A 13,830-nucleotide genomic window follows, 5' to 3' on the forward strand; every position below is an offset into this window, starting at 1 on the left:
GGATGAACCTTGAAGACAGTATGCTAACTGAAATAAGCCAGTCACAAGAAGATAAACATTATATGATTCCACTTACATGGAGTATCTAAAGTGGTTAAATTTCTAGAAACTGAAAATAAAATGGCAGTTACCAGGGACTAGGGGAAGAGGAGAAAAGGAAGTTATTGTCTAATGGATACAGAGTTCCAGATTTGCAATATGAAAAAGCTCTAGAGATCACCTTCACAATGATGTGAATCTACCTAACACTACTAACACTGAAAAATGGTTAAAATGGTAAATTTTATGTTATATGTTTTTACCACAATAAAACAAATAGTATTGTTTCTCTGATACTCATTACCAAGCATTCAGTGAAATTAAAAATTTTATCTACATTATGAATTACATATGGATTCTAACATGGGAATTTTTTACTTTTTGAGATAACACAGGCTTTTGCTTTTCTTTAAACTCCTCCACCCTTTGCCCCTTTTAAAAATGAGAACAAAAATGACATGGTGAGTATGGGTCTCCAACTGAAAAAGATAAATCCAGTTATGTATGAATGTTAGTTCTAAGTGAAAATCAATTCCATACAACTCTAGATGAGATACTTCCTCAGGAAGCACTGGAAGAAGAGTTACTAACACATTTTTCTCTTTATCAAGGAATAATCTTGGCTATAACTAAAAACTAAAAAACAGCCCAATAGAAAGAAATATAATAACCTCAGTTTGAAAGATAGAATCACACTCAAATAACTGCAATTTTTAATTTCACTGAATGCTTCAATCAATGTATGATTCTGAGAGTAACATTTCACATTCAGAATTTAAATTGATTCTTAATTAACAATAAGTAGTTTCATGTTTGTTTTTAATTATTTCTAAGCTGTTATTTCAAACAAACAATATCACATTCTTGAAGGCAAACCTCTTACTTTTATCTCCCTAGAGGTTAGTCCAGTGCCTAGCATAAAATGATGCTAAACAAATATTTCTTTCAAATAACTATATAAGAATACCTGATTTTTAGCAATGTATAAAACTTTATTGAAACTAAGCACTTGTTTTCTCCACTTCTGTAGAATGAGCTATCAAGCATAACCAAGGTGATCTGTTCCACGATTTTATGCTCACCTCTACCGGTTACCCTTTCCTGCTCCCAAGCACTGACTCACTCCTATCACTCCTAATCACCCGCAACCCTATGGCAACCATGCCAAAGCTTCTTTTTTTTCTCTCTCTCTTTTTTTTTTGAGACAGGGTCTGGCCCTGTTGCTCAGGCCGGAGTGCCGTAGCACAATCTCAACTCACTGCAACCTCCGCTTCACAGGTTCAAACGATTCTTGTGCCTCAGCCTCCCAAGCAGCTGGAACTACAGGCGTGTGCCACCATGCCCAGTTTATTTTCATATTTTCTGTAGAGACAGGGTTTCACTATGTTGCCCAGGCTGGTCTCAGATTCCTGAGCTCAAGAGATCTGCCTGCCTCGCCTACCAAAGTGCTGGGATTATAGGCAAGCGCCAACATGCCTGGCTGCTTCTTCACTCTCAAATCTCCAGCACCTTTCTCTACTTCCTTAGTTTTGTGGTACCTTGCTCTATTTTTCTGCGAAGACTGAAACCCACGATTTTCCTCTTCTTCACTTCAACATTTCTGTTTTCACCCTGTTCTTCTCTGGACTCAATGGATACAAGTCTTCCTCTTTTTCACCCAGGTTCTCTGTCATTATTTCTACTCTAGTAGAATTGGTCTCCTCACCTGGCTCATCTTCAAGAAATTATCCTAGGAAGCACAAACCAACCCAATTTCTATTAGTTCCTTCTCTCAGCCTCCAAAATACTTAATGTGTATCATACTGAGTATTATATCCCAGCTAATTACATCTGACCTTTAGGATATGTCTTATACTACTGTTCTTTTTATCTATGTCTTTATTGCCAAAAATGATATTTATAATTATTTTGGGGCAAAGATTGTCTTCTGCTTTACCACATGAAAAAGGTCTGTTTACCACGTGCCATTCAAATATTTTTTGATAATGGAATAAGTTTGCTCAAAAATGAACTTTTCAGCTGGGTGCAGTGGCTTATGCCTGAAATCCCAGTGCTCTGGGAGGCCGAGGTGGGAGCATCACTTGAGGCTAGGAGTTCGAGACCAGCCTGTACTGTGAGACCCTGTATCTACAAAAATAAAAAATAAACAAAAAAATTTTAAAAATGAACTTTTCTATGACTCCCATTGTATTAATCATTGTACTGAACGTACTGACCCTTTCACTTGACTTTATTTAATGTATTTATTTTTCTCATTCTCTTACATAACATCTCTAATTTCTTTTCTTTCAGTTTCAACATCAGTTACTAAGGCTGGCACTTTCTGTTAATAATAAAAATGGTCACCATTCTTGAATATCCAATTCCTGCCAGATACTATGCTAGATAATCTACACATATTAACTCTAATCTTCACAATAATCATGCATTTTACAGAGGAGGAAACTGAGGCTCAAAGGGATTAAGTACCTTGTCCTCCAGTCTTTCTCCGTCCAATCGATCTTCTCTACCCTTCAGCCAAAGTGATCTTCCTACAACCAAATCTAATCATGTTATTTCCCTCACCTAAAGCTCTTTAAGGCTTCCTACTGTCTTAATGTCTAGATTCCTTAACTAGGCCTAAGGTAACCTTCAGGATACCTCTTTTCTTACCACTCCTGACACCAACTTCTTTCAGTTCTTGGACCATGCCACGCTTTCTCCTTTTGCCTCTGGACTTGGCATGGAGTGCCCTTATTCATCCACTCAACAAACATGTGGCATGTGCCAACTATGTGCCTGGCATTGTACTAGCAGCTGGGCACATGGTAGTGAATGAAACAGACATAGGTCCTGCCCTCAAGGTACTTATGATCTAATGGAAAAAACAAATAATAAATAATTACAGATTGTAATAAGTAAAATGACAGAAGCAGGATGCTGTATTCCAGAACATCTAGGGTTGGGGGGTGCAAGAGAAATCACAGTGACTGTTTTCAATAGTTTGGTCTGGTAAGGTCTCAGGTGGTGACATACTTTAAAACCTAAAGATTAAGCCAGCTATGTGAAAAGCCAAAGGGGAAGTGAGTGACAAGAGATCCCGCTAAAGACATCAGCAGAGCCCAGACCAAGGATTATTACAGGCCACAGTTAAGAGTCTGGGTTTTATTCTAACTTCTAAGGGCAATGTAATTCACTGAAGAATTTTACATAAGGAAGAATCACTTTTTGCTGCAGAATGGAGAAGGGATAGAGGGGCACAGAATAGAAAACAGAGACACAAGTCAGTCAGTAGTAGTAGCTGAGGTGAGAAAATGTGGATGATTTGAAGTAGGGTCTGATAGTGAAAGGAAAAAAGTAGACAGATTAGATGCAGAATTGACCTGACTTGCAAAGTCATTACCTGAAATTAGAAAGAGGCAGAGAGAGGTTATAGAGTTTGGGAATTTGTCATTGGAGAAAGTTAGTAGGCTCACTAGAGAAACAGAGGATCAGAGGGATCTCAAGCCCATACTGACTGAATATTCAAGAGTTTGGCCATTTTCACTTTATACGGACATCAATTTGTGCAGGACTTTTTTCCAGCAAAGTTCAGGCGCACAGGTGCAGGTACAAAGAGGGCAAAAGATTGACTTCATCCAGAGTATGAGTTTTGTCAGAAAAAAGTGCAGGAAGGGACAAGAGAATTTTTCAAAGGAACGAAATACATTCTGGATAAGGGGGTGCAGTGGATAGAAAATGGAAAGATCAATGCAATGGAGGTATAGATGAAGGTCAAGGATTGTCTCCCTGGTAGAAAGTGGTCAGATAGTAGGAGGCTATAATTTGTTTCTTCTGCTTGGAATGGGCATCTCCCCCTTCAGCAAACTATTTGATCCCTAAATACATCCATCCTTTTCTGCTCCCTGACTTCCTGAACCCCAGCACCACTCCCTGAGTTTGTCACCATCTCATCCAATCAGAAAGGCCCACCTCAGCGGATCACAAGGTCAAGAGATCGAGACCATCCTGGCCAACATGGTGAAACCCCATCTCTACTAAAAATACAAAAATTAGCTGGGCGTGGTGGCACGCTTGTAGTCCCAGCTGCTTGGGAGGCTGAGGCAGGAGAATTGCTTGAACCTGGGAGGCGGAGGTTGCAGTGAGCCAAAATCGTGCCACTGCACTCCAGCCTGGTGATAGAGTGAGACTCCGTCTCAAAAAAGAAAAAAAAAAGAGAGAAAAGAAAAAGAAAGGCCGACCTCAAACTATTCCCTCCTTGAAGGATTTATGTTCTCCCCACTGAGATCCCTCCTCCTAACAACCCTCACAGAGTGTACTACTGGTAGAATAGTTCAAGTGACCACATAGTAAGTCATTCTTTTTCCTGTCTAGGCTCCTTTGGAAAAGGTATTGTTATAAATATTCAAAAGTGTCTGGATCCCCCGACAGTATTCAGAACATAGCGCTGCACGGTGCAATCACTCAAAGAATAATGACAGGGATCTCAGGCTCATGGGCCTCCAAACCTCATCCCCACTTGCTAAACCAGGGTTCACTTTAATAGAATAAAAGCGCATAATCCTTGTTCACAAATGTCTCAGATAACTTCCATTAATCTCAAACGTTGCCTTCAATTTCACAAATTTAATTTTAATCCCCTCTAACATTCAAAACGCCCCTATTTAGCTAACGACGGGCAAATATAGAACCAAACAAAACAAAAATAACACCCCATGCGTGAAACAGCACTGGTAGGCAACCCTACGACGATCAAAAATCTGGATGCCGCAATTCGAGAAATCCCACGCTCACTAGAAAATACAGAATTTTCTTACCAGTCTAATGCAAGGCCAGAGAGAACTGGGATGGGGCTAAGGCAAACGGCCCCACGAGGGGTGCCACGAGAGTCAACTGGCATCGCGTTTGTACTCAGGGTCTGACCTCAGCCTGGCACCTACCTTCCTCCTCTCCAGCCCCAGCTGCAAGGATCACAGGAGTGGTCGCCTCGGAGCCTGCTGCCATGGCTACCGCAAGGTGGGTTCTGCCGGAACCCAAGGCGGAGCGGAGCTGGGGTGGGGTCAGAGTAAGGGTCAAACTCCGGGACCCAAAGCTGCACCACAGGAAGCAGCCCCGGCGACTCCCGCCAGGCTCCTACGGAAACGCCGGCTCTCACGTGGAAGTCACGTGACGGATGCTGGGCGGGACCACGCAGCTTTGTTTTGATACCCCGGGTGTGGAAATACAAACACGTGGTCTGAGTTGTGGCGCTTTTTACCTAACCCGGACCTTAGCGTTCTTTATTGTAGTCTTAGCTTCGTTTCTGTTTCTCCTTTTCTGGTCAGATCTTTCCTTTCCGCCTCGGCTTTTCTCCACCCTAAAGGATTGGAGTTTTAGGGGAAGGTTTGCCGCTTAGTGGGGCTCCGGCGGTGGGATGGGTCTCTGCCGTGAGCTTTCGCGAGCCGCTCTTGGCAGCCTGGAATGCGAGGCTAGCTCACGCTTCTCTTACACCTCTCTTGCCCTTCTGGTGGCAACCTGACTCCCGATTTTAGTGGCTGCCGGGAAACACGAACCTCGGGCAAAGAACCCTGTGATTGCGTTCCCTGTGACTCATTTCCCGATCCAGACAAGCCAAATTGTTTGACTTAGGTTTTCAGGGACACTAATCCACAGCTGTCAGGCTTCTGAATTTGTATACCAAAATAAACAAACAGCTGTGTGAAGAGATCAACAACACTTTTCTTCTCGTTTACCCTGTGGTCAAATCATAATCACTGGAGATGGATCTTTGGGGCAAAAATCTTCCAACTTTACTGGACATACCTTTATTGCTCGCCTACTGACAGGCGAAATGGGTAAAAAAGCTTACATATATATGAATGAAATTGGCTAGTTTGGAATCTCCTCTTTGGATATGTAAGACAAAAAAATAACAAAAATAGGTAGTACTTACTGTACACAAGAAATGATTTTTATGAGATAATCCCCTGGGACCAACTACGCCTAAATCTTATCCTCCGCCTATAATTTCTGAAGTTACTAACTCAAAAATAAGAATAAGCCCAAAATAGAAGCAAGCATTAGGTTAAGTGAGATCATTTAACAGGTCACTAAGTTGTTTATTAGGCACAAGATTTAACTTGGACACTTCCTCCAAACACCCCAGGGTTCCTTGCCCAACCTCCTCGGATACAGCCTCTCTGGGAGTTTCCCCCTCCCCGACTCAGCCGCGCTGGTCCCTGCCTTTTCGGCGCTACCTGCCCTCCGTCTGGGACCCGGCTCCTTTCCTCTCGCCGGTGTTGCCTCGCCACCCGCGGAGGGGAGGGCTGACCCCAGCCTCCCTGCCTCCTGCCCCGCCTCCCCGCCGGCCCGGCTCGGGCCGCGCAGGCGCACCAGGCGCGGCCCGGAGGCCGAGGGCGACCACTGCAGCCTCCGCCTCCTGCTGCTCCGGACGATTCTGCGCTGGGCTAGTCGGCGGTGACCTGGACTGCGCCGGGCAGTGGCTTCGCGGGCGACGCGTCGCCATGGGCTCTCGCTGGAGCAGCGAAGAGGAGAGGCAGCCGCTGCTGGGGGCCGGGCTTGGGCCTGGGCTGGGGGCCTCCTGGAGAAGCCGGGAGGCGGCGGCGGCGGCGCTGCCCGCGGCGGTCCCGGGTCCCGGGCGGGTGTACGGGCGCCGCTGGCTGGTGCTGCTGCTCTTCTCGCTGCTGGCGTTCCTTCAGGGCCTGGTCTGGAACACCTGGGGTCCCATCCAGAACTCGGCGCGCCAGGCCTACGGCTTCTCCAGCTGGGACATCGCGCTGCTCGTGCTGTGGGGGCCCATCGGCTTCCTGCCCTGCTTCGCGTTCATGTGGCTCCTGGACAAGAGAGGTGAGGGGTCGGGGAGCGCTAGCCCGCGCTGTCTCTCCTCGGGGAGCCGGCGCCTGCCCGCGCTCCAGGCCTGCCAGCCGCCTCCCTTGGCCCCAGCATAGGGGTTGTGTGAGGTGAGAGTGTTGCTAGCATTCCATTTCTGACTTAGGAACCCTCCGTCCCCAAAGCGACAAATATGGAAAGGCTACCTTGCAAATATTTATGTTTTTTATCAAGGCCCTTTATGCAACACCAGGGATTTAAGCGATCTCTAAATGTTCAAGTTTTTACACATTGTGAACATCAGAGCATCCCCGTGCACGTGCAGTTTATGTGTTTTATACCTGACAAAAATGACTGATGCTTTGACTTCAAAGGGATTTGGGGATGTTGAGGATGAAAGGTCGGAAAATAGATTGACGGTGCCCATATGTAAGGAAATAATGAGTTGGTTTTGTATAATAGATGACTCCAGCCCAGGAAGAGCTATTGGGAAACTCAGATCTGACACTTTGGTTTCTGGAAGGTGGTGCTCGGCAGCTTTAAAATGTGTGTATGTGACTAGATGGCTTTCTCAGTTGAGTTTTGTGACTTTCAATTAAAGCTTGCAGATGAGTGAAGATGCTTTCTTAGAATGGTATCCTGTATATCTCACTTTACCACTTGCCAGTGTGATTCTCTTGAGGAGAAAAAAAAAAGCCATAGGGCTGAGAATCAAGGCATACTTACCGCATAAGTATGGATAAATGATTAGTAGTGACAATCTACCCTCAAGAGGCTGTTGTGCAAGATTTTATATTAATTGAATAATGCCTGGGAGCTACTTTGTACAGTGTCTGTTCAACCTTTTATAAGTTTTGTTGCAATGAGTTCTTTAGTCAGATTTGGAAGGTTGTCTTAGTCCACTGGAGCTGCTATAACAAAATACCATAAACTGGGTAGTTCATAAACACAGAAATTTATTTCTCACAGTTCTGGAGGCTGGGAAGTCCAAGATGAAGGCTCAGGCAGAATCGGTGTCTGGTGAGGGCCTGCTTTCTACACAGTGGTCTTTTCACTATAACGTAAGATGGAAGAAGGGGTTAGGGATCCCTCTGAGATCTGTTTTATACAGGCAGTAATCCTATTCACATGGGTTCCACCCTCATAACCTAATCACCTTCCAAAGGCTGCACCTTCTTATTCCATCATTTTGAGGGTTAAGATTTCAAAATATGAATTTGAGGCCAGGCACAGTGGCTCAAGTAATCCCAGCACGTTGGGAGGCTAGGGTGGGAGGATTGCTTGAACCCAGGAGGTCGAAGCTGGAATGAACTGTGATGGCAGCACTGCACTCCGCCCTGGGCAACAGGGCAAGACTCATCTCAGAAAAATTAATACATAAACAAAATATGAATTTGAGGGGAATACATTCAGACCTCAGCAAAAGTCAAGTGTAGGTAGGTATAGAATTGCAGTTGTCTGGCATGTAGTTAGCACTCAAAATTAGTTGGTTATTAAGAGAATAGAATAGCAGGGTGATGTTAGTAGCTATACTTCCTTCTCTCCTCCTTCACTGGAATTCCTTCGTTGGAATCCATGTGAAAAAGACTAAGGACTAGTTGATTGTGAATTCCTTAATGATCAACAATGTAATGTAGCTGCTAAAAAAGAAAGGACAGTTTAGGCATAGAAGCATAGTGTCCAAAACAAGAAGAGAAATAGTTTGATAGGCTCTACATTAGTGTTTAGTTCTGAGCTTGATTCTGAGAAGGCCATTTGACAAACTGCAGAACTTTAAAGGTTCTACGATAAGAATGATAAGTAGTATAAAAATCATGATGTGTAAAATGAAGGGAACTTGGGTATATCACACTTCAAAAAGAAACTTGAGGCAAGATATAGACTATGTGAAGATCAAGTAAAAGAGGAATTAGACTTATGTATTGCTCTAGGAGGAAGAACTAGACTGAGTCAAGTTACAAAGGAATGTAGCAATACAAGGAAGAACCTTCTAACAAAGATATCCAGCCCTGAATGGGTATGTCTTGACTGTTGTAGAACTTCCAGCTAGAGCAAATGCTTTTGCAGAGGATGTGTGCTAGATGCCAAGGAAGGTTTTCTCCTACCAAAGGGAGATTTTCTTTGTGTTTTTGTTGTTTACTTTTAAACTATTGATTTTCTTTGGGTTTCTGCTGGGCTCAGTGGCTCACGTTTGTAATCTCAGCACTTTGGGAGGCTGAGGTGGGTGGGTCACTTCAGCCCAGGAGTTAAGAGACCAGCCTGGGCAACACGGTGAAACTCCAACTCTACAAAAAATACAAAAATTAGCCGGACATGTTGGCACGCGTATGTAGTCTTAGTTACTGGGGAGGCTGAGGTTGGAGGATCAGTTGAGCCCGGGAAGTAGAGGCTGCAGTGAGCTATGATTGCTCCACTGCACTCCAGCCTGGGTGACAGAATGAGACCCTGTCTCAAAACAAACAAACAAACCCAAAGAAGTACTTTACCTATAATCAATGTTACAATAATAGTTTTTTAAAAAGAAAAAAGATTTTATTTGTTTCCACTGATGTGTTTTTCTTCTGTTCCAGGATTCAGTCCAGGGTCCTCTGTTGGATTTAGTTGTTATTTCTCTTTAGTTTCCTCCAATCTGTGGTAATTCCTTGGTCATTCCCTTAACAAGGTTGGCTAAATTCAGGGGAAAATGCTGTGTTGTAGTTTCTTTTTATTTTTATACAGAGCATTTTTCAATATTATTCACCAAATTTAGCCAACCTTGATTTTTATGGTAGAAAAATGTTAATTTGCACCCTTCTTATTATAATTGTACCTACTATCCATGGCAGGATAAATTAGAAACTACCCGTTCACTTTATAAAATAAGGTACTTGAGTTATTCAGTAGTTCTTGTGACTATATGGTGAATTCAATTTTATATTTTCCTTTGGTTGAAGCAATAAAAAAATACATTTTAAAATTCTCTTTATTAGGAAGTAGTTTTCATTTTTAGTGGAAGAAAGCAAATACACTTTTATATGTTGGCTTTACTGCTACAGGTGTTCCATCTACGCACGTAGAAAGCAAGTTCTTTCTTGCTTCTGGCATCCTTGGGTACTAAAATATCTTTTTTTTTTTTTTTTTTTTTTTTTGAGACAGAGTCTCACTTGGTCACTCAGGCTGGAGTACAGTGGTGTGATCTTGGCTCACTGCAACTTCAACCTCCCTGGGCTCAGGTGATTCTCCCATCTCAGCGTCTGAGTAGCTGAGACTACAGGCACGCACCACCAAGCCCGGCTAGTTTTTTGTATTTTTTGCAGAGACAGGGTCTCACCATGTTGCCCAGACTGGTCTTGAACTCCTAGGCTCAAGCAAGGCACTAAAATGTCTTGCACCCTGGAGGGTAGGTGGTTGTTTGGCCCTTGTGCTGCCTCAAGCCCCAGCCTGATTAGCATAGAAGACTGGTTATCTTCCTAAAATGGGTTTGTACCTTCCCATCCTTTTTCATTTACCAGCAAGGAGACAGAAAAGGACTAGCTAGAGAGATAGTAGAGCCAAGACCAAGTGTGCCTTCGAAGCTAACTAAAGAAAGTTTCAAGGAGATAGCAACCCAGTGTGTTCCATGCATTGGGGATATGGCCCTCACAGACCCTCCTCTTAGTAAGGAGATCCAGACAGCAAACAAGAAAAGGTAAATATTTAGTATGTCACCTGGTAATATTGATACTTGCTTTGGGGAAAAATAAAGCAGGGTAAAGGAGGAAGGGAATGTGATAGAGTGGTATTATACTTTACATAGGGTTTTAGGGAAGGCGTCACTGATAAGGTGTATTTGAGCAGACACCTGAAGGAAAAATGACGTCTGACATGTTAGTTCTGGAGAAGACTGTTTCTGGCAAAGGGAACAGCAAAGTTAAAGATTCCAAACTTGTCTGGCATATCCAAGAAAGAGCAGTGAGGCCTTTGTGACTGGAGTAGAGCCAGTGAGGGAAACCGTGGTAGGAAATGAGGTCAGAGAGGTAATGAGAGGCCAGGAGATACAGGGCCTTGTAAGTCATTCTTAAATGGCATCTCAGCCATTATTGAGTGAGGAGGGCTCACTCCATTGACGGGCTTTAAGTGGAAGAGTAAAACGATGACTGTGCTCTCGTCTTCAGGACAAGAGCCAGAACAGGGAGACAAGTTAGGCTAGTAGAATAACCCAGATGGGAGTTGATGATGGCTTTTGACTAAGGTGATAGTAATGGAGGATTTGAGAAGTGGTTAGATTGCAGATATGTGTTGAAAGTAAATTCATCAGTATTTGTTGATGGATGAGATGTGGAGCGTGAAGGAAGGAGATGAGTCTAAGCTGTTTCTCAATTTTTTAGTATTACTGATAGGGAGAATAGAGCTTCAGTTTACTAAGTTGTGGAAGATGGTAGAGAGAACAGTTTTGGAGCAGATGGCATGGAGATCAGGGATTTGAAATGCCTATTAGATATCCAAGTAGACAGATTAAACTGTCAATTGGATATACAAGTATGGAGTTAAGGGGAGAGGCCTGTGCAGTATATTTGGGAGTTGTCAGCCTACAATGGTATTTAAAGTAATGGGGCTGGTTCAAGTTCATTCTTATTGGTTAAAAAAAAAAAAGAAAAAAGAATAATATAAAAAGTGTCATGGGGCTGGGTGAGATCACCTGTGGAGAAGGGTGGAGTTTCCCTGGAGTAGAGGACTGAGCCCTGGGGCATTCCAACTTTTAGAGGTTGGGGCGATAAGAAAGAACCAGCTAGTAAGGACTGGGAATAGAGCACTGGATTTAGCAACATCAAGATCTTTTGGTGTCCTTTAAAAGAATCACTTCCCTTGAATGATGTGGTGAGTTTGAAATAAAATGCAACAAGTGGAATCAAAGACAGTGAGTGTAGACATTTCTTTCAAGAAGTTATGCCATAAAGGGCAGCAGAGAAATGGGCAGTAGCCAGAGGGAATGTGGGTACTAAGGAGGTTTGGGTTTTGTTTTGTTTTTTTTCTTTTTTCGGTAAGAGATATTAAAGCATATGTATTAATGCAGCATCCTAACAGTTCCATAAAAAGGGGGAAATTGATGATGCCGGATGGAAAGGGAGGAACTGCTGTAGCCATGTAGGCAAGATGGGATGCGGTCCTCCAGGGCACAGGTAGACAAGTTGGCCTTAGATAGAAGCATTGACTGTTGATTCTTTAGTAGTAACAGGAAAGAAGAGAGAGTATACACATAGAGGTGCAGATGGTGGATGATAAGAGCTTATAGAAGTTATCTGTGCTTTTTTCCCCTCAGAAAAATAAGAAACAAAATGATCCCTTGATGAGGGAGAATAGGGGAACAGTTACTGCAGAGAGGATTAATTATAAAACTATTTTATGGAAAAATGGAGAACACATGGTTTAGGAAATTGTAATAGGATTGTTGCGTAGCACTGAGGCCCTGCTTTCAGTGACTGATCATTAATTTGAAGTGAGACCAGTCAGCATGGTTGTGTGTTTCCCTCCAGCCTGTTCTGCTGGGCAAGTACAGGCATGGGCAGAGTTGGCAGAGAGATTTAACCAGAGTCGCAGTTTTACCAGGTGAATAGGACTGACAAAGTACAGGCCAAGAGTAGAGGGTTAGGTAGAGAGCCATCTGACAATGGACCATGGAATCTAAGGAGGACAAAGGAAACACATGAGGTGGTTGAGAAGAAGTAGCAAGCTCCCAAACCGTCATTCCGTGTTGAATCAACAATTTGTTCTTGTTAGACTACTAGAGGGAATGAATGGGAAAGAGAGGAGGCCATGGTTGAGGAATGGGTTACTTGAAATTGAGATTATGGCCTGTAATCCCAGCACTTTGGGAGGCCAAGGTGGGTGGATCACCTGAGGTCAGGAATTCAAGACCATCCTGGCCAACATGGAGAAACCCCCTCTCTACTAAAAATACAAGAAATTAGCCAGGCCTGGTGGCGGGCATCTGTAATCCCAGCTACTCGGGAGGCTGAGGCAGGAGAATCGCTTGAACCCAGGAGGCAGATGTTGCAGTGAGCTGAGATCGAGATCACGCCATTACACTCCAGACGAAGAGCAAAACCTCATCTCAAAAAAAAAAAAAAAAAGAAAAAGAAATTGAGATTATGACATGGATGCAGTTGTGGTAAAGATAAGGTCAGAGTATAACCAAAAGCGTGGATGGTAGAGGTAGGGCAAAGAGTGTACCTCAGACCATGGAACAAGAGGTCAGAGATCTGAGAGGCCAGCATACTGAAAGGATCATCTAGTGATATTGAAATCATCAAGTTTATGAAAGGAGTAGTGTCCTGAGGAGTAATAATGAGCCAAGACATCTTTAAGCAGTGAAGGCGAATGACCTGGAGGCAGGTGTGTGGTGGTCTGTAGACAACCGCAGCAAGGAGCAGTGGGTATTAGTCAGAAAAAATTAGACCAAAGGCTGTTCTGGCCATGATGGAGTAACGGGAACTGGATTTATCCTTCTATCTTAATTAAAAATGAAAAATATGAAATCAAAATATATGGAACTAAATAAATTTCAGGAGCCAGGCATGGCACACCTGTAATCCCAGCTACTAGGGAGGCTGAGAAAGGAGGATCACTTCAGGCCAGGAGTTCAAGACCAGCCTGGGCAACGTCATGAGACCCTATCTCTAAAAAATAATAAATAAATATTAGGACAAAATAAAATATGTAAAACAATAGTTTTCAAACATTGGGCGACAGGCAGGGCAGGACAGGGCAGTGATCCCTATGACTGCTTCAGTTTACCATCCGGAGAGAATTTCCAGGCAGCAGTACAGAAATGGGGAGCTCAGTCAGAGCCCAGCAGTTTTCCTGAATTGGGGAGACGGAGGTGAGAATTCAAAGAGACCAACATAGCTAGGATTCTTAAGGTAGAAAACAACAGAGGAGGAAACTTCACAGAGAATGTTCTGGATCTGCAGGGTGTTCCTCTTGAGTCTTCAGCAGAAAACTGATCAGAGGATACGTGTGAGAAAA

The 13,830-nt window shown here is 43.4% G+C and overlaps 3 protein-coding genes across 6 annotated transcripts in view; 1 reads left to right on the forward strand and 2 right to left on the reverse strand.

Moving 5' to 3' along the window:
- Nucleotides 1–5,193, reverse strand: part of HSPBAP1 (HSPB1 associated protein 1) — a 48,360-nt gene extending 43,167 nt beyond the window's left edge. Inside the window, exon 1 of one of the 4 annotated variants that reach the window (XM_055259298.2) lies at nucleotides 4,959–5,193. In XM_055259298.2, coding sequence (XP_055115273.1) covers nucleotides 4,959–5,022 — 64 coding nt within the window. In that variant the 5' untranslated portion in view covers nucleotides 5,023–5,193. The remainder of the gene's footprint in view (nucleotides 1–4,958) is intronic. The other 3 variants (XM_055259299.1, XM_055259300.2, XM_063630666.1) reach the window with 3 other exon arrangements.
- Nucleotides 1–13,830, reverse strand: part of KPNA1 (karyopherin subunit alpha 1) — a 310,494-nt gene that overhangs the window by 287,128 nt on the left and 9,536 nt on the right. The gene's annotated exons all lie outside the window — the stretch shown is intronic.
- SLC49A4 (solute carrier family 49 member 4) overlaps nucleotides 6,402–13,830 on the forward strand; it is a 94,430-nt gene continuing 87,001 nt past the window's right edge. The window contains exon 1 of the mRNA XM_055259301.2: nucleotides 6,402–6,864. Within this exon, the coding sequence (XP_055115276.1) occupies nucleotides 6,522–6,864 (343 nt within the window). The 5' untranslated portion in view covers nucleotides 6,402–6,521. The remainder of the gene's footprint in view (nucleotides 6,865–13,830) is intronic.

Source organism: Symphalangus syndactylus, chromosome 21 (assembly GCF_028878055.3).
Source record: "Symphalangus syndactylus isolate Jambi chromosome 21, NHGRI_mSymSyn1-v2.1_pri, whole genome shotgun sequence".
NCBI classification, from domain to species: domain Eukaryota; kingdom Metazoa; phylum Chordata; class Mammalia; order Primates; family Hylobatidae; genus Symphalangus; species Symphalangus syndactylus.